This window comes from Dermacentor andersoni, chromosome 10 (genome assembly GCF_023375885.2).
Source record: "Dermacentor andersoni chromosome 10, qqDerAnde1_hic_scaffold, whole genome shotgun sequence".
Taxonomy (NCBI): Eukaryota; Metazoa; Arthropoda; class Arachnida; order Ixodida; family Ixodidae; genus Dermacentor; species Dermacentor andersoni.
The window spans coordinates 127,785,428-127,795,095 of NC_092823.1; the positions used below are offsets into that span (position 1 = coordinate 127,785,428).

Here is a 9,668-nt window from a genome sequence, read left to right on the forward strand (position 1 = left end):
TTGTCACGGTCAACTTTAACTCATGCATACATAATCAACCCTTGATAACAAAGCACAAAACATAAAGTTGAGTTAACGTACAGGACTATGCATATAGCTCAAAATAGGTTAGTGGTACAATCTGGAAGGCAAGAAAATTTTTTAAGCATTAGCTGGGGTGTCTTTTTATCAAAATAGATTGAACGCAACGAATTCTTCACCGGGAAAGTGATAATTTACGTCAAGCAGAGACGTCTCATCATCATTTAATCAGCCTTATCGAAGATCGTCGATGCAAATGTCCTCGCTGTAGTCAGGAACTTCGGTGTCGCATATGTCTTCGAAATGATCGATGCACTCCTGCGGCACCGAGAACCTGCTTGAACCGGTGACCCACAACATGCATACTGAAAAAAAAAAACGCAAAGAGTTGCCACGAGAAGTTTTTGAACGATGCGACACATTAAAAATTTTGTCAATCACCCAATTATTAACTAACCAATTATCAGTCAATCAATTGAACTATTATTTTTCTATGAGAAATGAAGGGCAGAGCACAGCAGCTTGACGGGGCGCCGCCTCCCATGCGGACTTCGACAGCAACTGAACTACAGTGTACAGTTACAGAGCAGTGACACAACCGGAAGTAACATGTGCACCAGATGCCAGACAGGAAAAAAAATTGGAGGACGCTTAAGCTTCGCCTTCAAGAGTAAAACGCGACTGCGTTCCCGTCGACCCGCCAAGGGGTGTAAGACAATGCGCTACGGCGCAGCGATCACTTACGAGGCGCCCCGCATCGGACTTTGCACCCACCAATCACGCGGTGAGCGTCGAGCAACGCAGCGTTCGGCGCGGCAACGAAACGTGCGCCTGAGCAAGCGGAACGAACCAAAGAACTCGGTGTCTCGGAGGGGGAAACGATCTACGCCAGCCAAACGTCGTAATCGGCACGGGCAGAGAGATATATAGATAGTGATCTAAAGAAAGGAAGGACGCTTGATTCTGCAACCCGTGAGAGAGCACGGCGAAGCGTTGTCAGGGGAGAGGGAGTCGGGGCCGCGACGCGCCTCGCACCGGTCCCCGCACAGCCCCAATGCGCGCGTGGCGCGCCACCTGTCGGGGCAGCGCCGTACATAGAAAGGATGGGGTCTTCTGTGTTTGCCGCAAGATGGCTCTGCGTGTGCGGAAAGCGCAGAAGAAATGTAGCGGAAACGCACTTCGCTACTCGTGCAACTGCAACTTCTGTAAGTTACATGCTCATAATTACCGATATACACCGCAGTATAACTTTCTACGGCACGTTTCTAAGACAACACCGCATTCACTAGAGGCGCTTTTGTACCGCTTCGAAGCATCGAACTCGTGGCTGAGTGGTAGCGTCTCCGCCTCACACTCCGGAGACCGTGGTTCGATTCCCACGCAGCCCATGTTGCAAGTTGTTTTTATTTATATATTGCCTGCCGGGATTTATCGCTCGCGGCCAACGCCGCGGACGCCGACACCGACGACACCGGCTTTTCTGCGACACCAGCTCCTTAACGCTGTCGCGTTAAAATGCGCCTCCATTCTACCCTGCGAAAGTGGACGTACAACTTCTAGCCACCATAGTACGGCGAAGCCGTTGCCGACATCAGACAAGTACCACCAAACCAGCTGACGTTAGACGGCGCTGCACAAACACCACCATCAGAAGCGACATACGTCATGCGCGCACGCACCGTCTGCCGGAAGTGCAGCACACATCCTCATTATTCTCGGCCCTCCGCCAAGAGCAAGTGCCTTATTGAACTAAACGAGTGTTTAAAAGTAAATTGCGTCAGAAAAATGCGTAAAGTACGCGTTACACACGAGCTGCAAAAATGGTTGCTTCGGATCGCAATACGAATATAAGGGAAAACAATTCTGTTACGCGGAAAGTGTAAGGCACAGCCCTTTTCCAGCTGCCGCTTATGGCCTGTCTGAATGAGCGCAGCCGCTAGGTGGCGTTACTGTTTTTGCAGAGTGCTTGCCGTAATGTCGATTACGGTCGCAGCACACGCTGTGCGACAGATGCAACAGCCAGAGCGCCCACGCATCAAGCAAAGATACAGCGTGTGCACACGTACGTCATGCGCGCAGGCGTGTGGGCGGAAGTGTAGCACACACCCTCATTCTTCTAGGCCCTCCGCCTAGCGCAAGTGCGTTATTGAACTAATTGAGTGCCTCAAAGTAAAATGCGTCCGAAAATTCGCAAAGTACGACTCACAGACCACCTACAGAGATGATAGCTTCAGATTGTAATTCGAATATACGAAACACGTTAATTCTCTTACGCGGAAACTAAAACAAAAGCATTTTTTCCAGCTGCCGTTTCAGGTTTGTATGAGTAGCCGTGGCTGCAAAGTGGCGGTACTGCTTTTGGGGTGAGCACTCCACGAAAAATTCCGACCAAATAGAGGCTAACAGCTTCGTTGTGAAAAGGAAACGTTATGTTACTAGAATCACGTTTCGCGTGCTGTGAAAACGCGCGTGCTCAAAAGAAAAAAAAAAGAGAAATGCGCCTGTACCAACAAAAGCCAGAATACGAACAGGTACAACACACTCTGTACATTCACATACAACGAAGAACTTGCAGCACATGTAGCACAAAGTATGTCTTATGGCAATCCTTCATCATAAAATGTAGAAAAGAAGGAAGCCAGATTGGGATCATTCCAGGAATATGTATTGACGAATTGTATGTAATATCTAAGGGATATCCTATTGCTATTAGTATTTAGTATATTTCGCAAACAATTTGAAATAAGCTACTGTATCTCTGATATCATGTATTTAACTCAAGGATTTGATGAGAAGCAACTTTTTATTTATTCTGCTTAGTGTTGCATTACAGACATATGTCCTATGGCTCGACTCCAAAAAACGTGTAATCAGTATTCTGCCTGCAGTGGCATATTTCAGAGTTAATTTCTTGTGTTTTATTTATATTTAGATAATCATGTTATATCATTAAAACCTTTTTACGCCGCCTTCTAATTTCCTGTTTCCCTACTTGTTTCTCTGTCTCATATTGTTTTGTATACCCCATTTGTCTTATCTGTACAATTTGTCTCGCGTATTGCTTTTTAACTGCGCCACTACGAAGGATCCATGGCTGTTTCTAATAAATTTGAATTTGAATATAGGATGTGCGAATTACTGAAGGCCAGAAAGGTTTCGTGGCCCGGTGGAACGCCCCAAGCCTCAAAAGGGCGAAAGCTTTCGTGTCACTCTGTGAATTGAAGTAAGTTATGATATCAGCTCGGAAAATTGCACAAGTGTGTTTGAAAGTGCATCGGCCGACGTGCACTATGAAGTGAAAGCCAGGTGCATTCAACGTCGATGTTGGAGCAGGCGAGATCACGTGATCAGTGGTAGTCACAGCTACGAAAGTGGCAAGATGAAGCTGGTCACCAGCTTTGGCGGTAACGTGTTACACCTTCGCCGGTTCTTGGTGCATTTTACTTATTTTTATATTTATCACTTTTGTTTTCCGTAATGGTGATTTATCAAAGTCACATAGCTCTGCTATCATATTTTCCTTGATTACAATCACATGTTCCAATTTTTATAGGGATTAATTGCACAATTTGATGGAATTGGATCTCAAATAAATTATCATTATAAAATGCTATGCATCAATTGACACTCCTTTTTGAACATACGTTGCTACTTATCAATCATGGCATGCCCGTTACTAATTCGTGTTTTAAAAAAACATATAGAAGCGGCTACTGATGTTAGTATAACTGAAAGCTAATTAAGGAAGGCTCCGACTTCTTACCATCTCCGTGGAAAGGAAAATTCGCGGCGATATTGCAGTTCTTGTTGTTAGTGTACTGGAACTTCACGAGGTGCGGACGAAAAATGTCTGAAATAGGACGTAAAATAAATAGCGGTGAAGGAGTATAAAAAATTAGTAAATGCGAATAGTACAACGCTAGTGTTCCGATTCACATTCAGTTCAATGTTTTGATATTTGAAGTTTTTGAATATGCATTAACACCGAATAATACGCGAGGCTTCGTTAAAAAACTTGCCTCTGCAAAAGAGGGCGGTTAAGCCGACTGGGCTGAATATAATTGAGTATGCAGTTACTGATTATAAACTTTTATAGGCATACAGATGGGAATAGAACATTCATGAAGATGACCTTCAATAAAACACCCTTATGGGACCACTTGTTATAACATGCACAATAGCAATAATAATGAAAACAGAAGCAATTTCGAAGTCGGTGTGAAAAGTTTACAGACTGCGCGATCTGAGAGAACGTTTAATTTGCAAGCAGTTTGTATAACAGTATAGGCAATTAGAAGCTGCATAACATTGTCTTTCACGTATGGTATACGTGTTACAGGCCATAAATGCGAATACTCGGCTGCATACCCAGGCTGCTTATGTATTGAGCTTGTTTTTCTCTTAGCCTGCGATCCGTAAACTTTTGTTGCCAACTGTGCATCTGTAGTTTTGTGGTATAGGTGTAACAAATCAGGCTTGAAATAATTCATCCCCATCGATCATGCGTGCTCACGTTTCCTGACGATTTTAATGCAAGAAGGACTGCGTCTCTAAAGAAGCGGTAGTTGCACGGTGAGCATAAAAAAGTCATTATTATTATATACATCATAACTTTACGCCACATAATTATAGCCGTCCCGTCTACGTACGCCACAGATGTGCAGTCTGCACATCTGTGGCTTCGGTTTGTGTAAAATAATGGTATGTTTCTTTGATTAATCTCGGTACATTTACAACACTCAAGTGAATTGTGTATAGACGTATTATGGCTATAATATGGGCTATAATGGACCACGCAGGAAGTCATCTTGAGTCACCCTTGTATGTCAAAATCAAGCTCTCTATGCGCATGACTACGCATGACGGCGCATGTCGAGTTGGATCTCGAAGCTGATCTTGATATAACATAGAAAAGGGAATTTAGTGCGTGCGCTACATTCGCAATAGTTTACATCGATGCGAGTTTCAGTACGCCGCATTTCTTAGTTTTTGACGATCGCAATAAAAAAGAAAGTGCTAAATGGTAAGATTGAGTAATGTACCATTCTAGGAATTCTCCCCGTTGTTCAAGGATTCACTATACTCCGTTAAAGCGCTGTGGTTATAGGCTTTTATGTGCACTTACAATCGTTTTGGTCGACCTCACTGTCCTTCCTGTCAATAAATTCTAGTCTACAGTGGTTTAGACTTCTATATCAGCCTACACGAAAGTAGTGACGATGTAAACAAATGCACTTACCGCCGTTGACGATAGTAACTGCCGTGTCCGGCGAGGGGCCCGGGCGAAATTCCACCTTGTAAGTTCCCCTGCAATGGACCGCGATGACAAGAACAAACGTACTAGGGACACTTTAGTTCTATGAACTTGATCAACGTGAAGCTGAAGAGGGACCGAGATATGGCTTGCTGATACTCTCGTTGTCTAAACTTCCGAAAACAATGCGATGGTATCCTTTTCTGTAATTGCAACGTTCGTTTGTTGTAGTATGAGCTTTTGTAACTGCGCGAACATTCTTCATTGCGCTTTCGCTTTGTGAGGTCTTCGAGGTGATGTAAAGCTGTAGCTTTTGCACTGAAATTGCAATCCAGCGTGCGGAACAAGATTGAGTTACCTTAATCTGACAACTCCAATAATCCTAAATACTGGAACGCTCTCATTATGGAACGACTGAACCGTTTTGTATGGTATATTCTTTATTTATCCATTTATTTATCAACCTAGCAGCAGCCAACGGCACGAGCTCTCTCACAATTACAACACGAGTCGTCGTCGTCTTCTTCGAGCTGCCAGGGAAAACACGAGAAGTTTCATTACATTACACAGAGAAAAAAATAAGAATTATACTAATGATAGGGAGCAGATATTTGATTTATGCACTCTGTATTTTACAACTGCCCGAAGGTAGAGAAATATTAATAGAACTCAGCCAGCTAGTTTACAACTAAGCCACAAAAAAGTTGTCCCGCTTCCGTAAACTTTATTATAGCGTCCCAAGCGTGGAAAATGTAACATTGTATTTCACAGGTCCCGTGAGACGATTCATTTCTTTTCAAGAATTTCAGTCACACTTGGCAATTAGAGGTATTAAAGGCATGAGGGTTGGCGTTCTACTCCGGCTGCAATTGCGCATGTGGCGGCTGCGCGAGGTGGCGCGGCCTCTATGTCGAGAGCGATCTGCGTTGGGGGCAGTTGCGTCGACGGCTCGTAGCATTGTGCGTGCCGTGTATCCTCGGCGCTCAGTTTGCACTGAAGCAATAGACAGCACGGTCACTTCGCTCGCTGCTGCTGCCACGCTTGTTTCCGCCAGCGTTTCGACTGTACGCGGTCATCGAGTGCGATGTGTCCATGCTTCCTGCGCGCTCTGACGCCATGTTTGTTAATTTAGGCAGCAAGCGAATGTTTACAAATTGATTCGGCCGATAAAAGTGCTATCCTTACTTCATATGTCTGTCTACTAATTTGCTATCGCACTTGATACTTTGCCTTTCTGGCGAAACTGCGACTTTATTTATTTATTTCCCTTTCGCAAGCGAACTTGTATAACAAAGTCGGCGTCCTGTCGAACCAAAACGTCGATACCCCAGCAGTCTTGTGGCCTCTGATAACGAAAATTGATTCACGATAAAGGAAAATGGCCAACCCCAACATTTTTTTGGGGCAAACAGAAATCCTTAAACCCGATATTATGCATTTCTCACATTGGGTGTTACCTCGGAGTCGGCGCAATACTTACTTATTCGTGCCTCGATGACCTTTCAAAGTCCAGACATAGACGGCTTTCTGCCTCTGTATGTATTCTGTTCTGTTGGCATAGAGGCACTCCAGGCTAGGATCATCGCTGGATGTGTACACGGCGACGGCATCCGGGAAGTAGTCGGCAACCTGCGCACATAAGGTTTCAGGGACCGCTCACGTGACTCAAAAGTGGAACTTCAGAAAGTGAGGAAGATATCGCGAGTGATTATCATAATACGAATCTGCTCAGTTGATAAACTGCTGAGTAGTTCATGTGTTTCGAATTGGACGCAATAGCGAAAGCGCGCGGTACCCGAACAGTGTTTCTTTCCCCTCCTTTTGTTTACCTGTCTCTCATTCGACACACTAGAGGGCGTGTGTGTTATCGGCGATACCGGCTCGTGCATAGCACGTCAGGCACATTACGAGCGCCACTTGGTCAAAATTAATCCGGAGAATTCGACTGCATGGAGTTTGTCACGTATGTCATCCGCTGTAGAGCGTTCGGACATGAAACTCGGTCGATATTCATTGATGGTATTGGGGTGCCGCGAGCTGCCTTGCTTATTAAGCAGAATGAAGCAAATAGGCGTTCGGTTCTCTGAACGACCCCTTACGAAATGTTGCGCAACGTGTTTATTTATTTTGCGAACACTTTGCTTGCCCTGTTGATGCAAAACCAAATTTAGGGATAGATAATACGCTTGGTTTAGTAAAAGTGTACCATATGTATAATATAATTGAATACGTACTTTATGCTGTCGCCTAATGTAGTTTGCGTTACTGAACCTACGTTTACCCATCGTGCATGATATAAGATGATATCAGTGGGTCCACAAATTATGGCCATACCCATTGTACTCTTCATCACATCATAAGGGCATTACGAAACAATTCTACATTCTGTTGGCTCCTTTCGCAAGCACTGCTTTCTTTAAGTTCGTTGACACACCTCTAGTGGCAACCTTATTGGTTCGCACCTTCGGTCGGTCGTTTCGGAGTGCTCCAGAGGTAGTCATCCTGTTCGGACGGTCGAAAAAGGGGTGCTCCGACTACACTCGCCTGGCTCCTTCGGATTGCCGAAAACCAACTTGGAGCGCCCAGAAATTCTCTCACCGACGAAGGCGAAGGAATTGAGAGAACCGGCCGGTTTCAGGTCACGCGAGCGCTCTGCATTATGCAGCGCTTTCGTCAGCGCGATTTCTCCCGGTGTCGGTTTCGGGATTCTGCTGCCGTGATTTGTGTGAGTCACGTCGACGGTGGCGAAGCGGCAACGTTTGGCATTTGTTAGCGACACCTTCAGTTCTTCCTTACAGTCGAGAAGCAAGCAGGGACCGCATTTTATGCTGCCCTGCTTCAGTGCTCAGACCTTGCTTTGCTGGCGCAGGCCTGCCACTGCCGCGGTCGCTTTCATAGCTCATTATGTTTTGTCTACCTTGCGCTCTCGCACACTACATTGCTGTAATCATAGCGCTATAAATCTATGCGATGCGGAGGCGTTCAATTACGCGTCATAGAAAATTCCACTCGGCCCTCGCTTCGTTCGCTCTCACTGCTCAGGAAAGTGACCTGCCGCTCGGATGGCGCCCGCTTTCCTCGACTGGAATCTGCAGAGTCTTGCAATCCGATAAGGAGATCCGGATCGAGCACCCGAATTTGCATATTACCAAAGGGAAACTCACCTCGAATGCGTCGACCTGGTTCCGGTGCAGTCTGTGTTCCCCTAGAGACGACACGACCGGAACTGACGCCAGGCATAGAAGAAGGGCTGCGACTATCGGCGACAAAAGCTTTGCGAACTCCATGCTTTTTTCGGTCGTCAGCTCGGCTTCTCACTGCACGAGCACTTTGAGTCGCCGTCTCTTTTATCTCCAAACTAGGATACAGCCTCACATCCCACCTTCTAATATTACTCAGGCTACACCTGTTACCATTCAATCGCTTCAGCCTTTTCGTTCATTTATTTTTACCAAGGTCGTGACTATATGTGGCTCAGAGAGCAACTCCCGATACATTATCGTGTCAATGTTTCGTAACGATTGTATCCATACCCCCTCCCCTCCCTTTTGTTTGTGTGTGTGCCTGTAATCATGATCGCACCCCCCCCCCCCCCCCCCCGCTACCTCCGGTTGTTGGCCATTTGGCGACGCCACTGTTATGAAATGAGCCTGAGGAAAACAGTTCTTACAAAACAAGGCCACCTGGTGGCTTTATTTTTCCGTAGCGCTAAGTCAGATAAACGAGAAAATGTACGGAAACACCGGCTGCCATTGGCAGTTGTAATTTCGTGCATGTGGTGCAGCTGATTACAAACCGGGAAGCCGATTATAAAGTGGATTAGAAATTGAAGGGCAACCAACCGAACAAACGAGAACAGGAGTGAAACACCAGCAGGTGTTATCAGTTGTGATCTCATTCAGAGGGTGCGGTTAGTTCGGAGCCTATAAATAGATTAAGGCGGATTGGTAATTGTATCACGCAGAGTGGCGTGTTTTGACTTTCGACCAACGTCATTCACATTGTGGACTTCTGCGCCAACGATTAAAGACGTACTGCAAAGTGAATCTCGCATTTATGTAGCGGTGTGGACGCAACTTATTTGTTGATTGAACTGTCCGTCATGACATATTGTCCTTAATACGACTAACTTTATCACTTTTTTCGTTTCTTGGCTTCTTCATCACTTTATTTGTTCTTTCTTATTCAGTAAAACATAATAAAGTGGAGCAGCCGAGGCAACATTTACCTCCAGCTCACCGCAGAAATTGATCTATAACACAACAGAGCACTAATCGGTCACCTCCGTCTCGATTCTGGAGTAAGCACCGACAAATTGCGTTCACGGCGTGGGGCCCCTTAGCTTATTGAACGAGAGCAGAGGTTTTGAACAACGAACGTACTCAGTTACGTA

The 9,668-nt window shown here is 45.4% G+C and overlaps 1 protein-coding gene across 1 annotated transcript; it reads right to left on the reverse strand.

Moving 5' to 3' along the window:
• LOC129380330 (uncharacterized) lies at positions 1–8,656 on the reverse strand. Its single transcript, XM_055061132.2, has 5 exons — positions 8,440–8,656; positions 6,756–6,904; positions 5,261–5,328; positions 3,785–3,871; positions 1–386 (listed from the first exon to the last, which is right to left on the reverse strand). Exons 1-5 carry the CDS (start codon positions 8,560–8,562, stop codon positions 256–258), a joined length of 558 nt encoding a protein of 185 aa, XP_054917107.1. The 5' UTR covers positions 8,563–8,656; the 3' UTR covers positions 1–255.
• Between the last annotated feature and the right edge of the window lie 1,012 nt (positions 8,657–9,668).

Coding starts and splice junctions, on each gene's coding strand:
- LOC129380330 (XM_055061132.2), bottom strand. CDS start 8,562: ATGGAGTTCGCAAAGCTTTTGTCGCCGATAGTCGCAGCCCTTCTTCTA. Junction 3,872..5,260: donor AGTTACTATCGTCAACGGCG/GTAAGTGCATTT, acceptor GTCCTATTTCAG/ACATTTTTCGTCCGCACCTC. Junction 387..3,784: donor TTTTCCTTTCCACGGAGATG/GTAAGAAGTCGG, acceptor TTTTTTTTTCAG/TATGCATGTTGTGGGTCACC.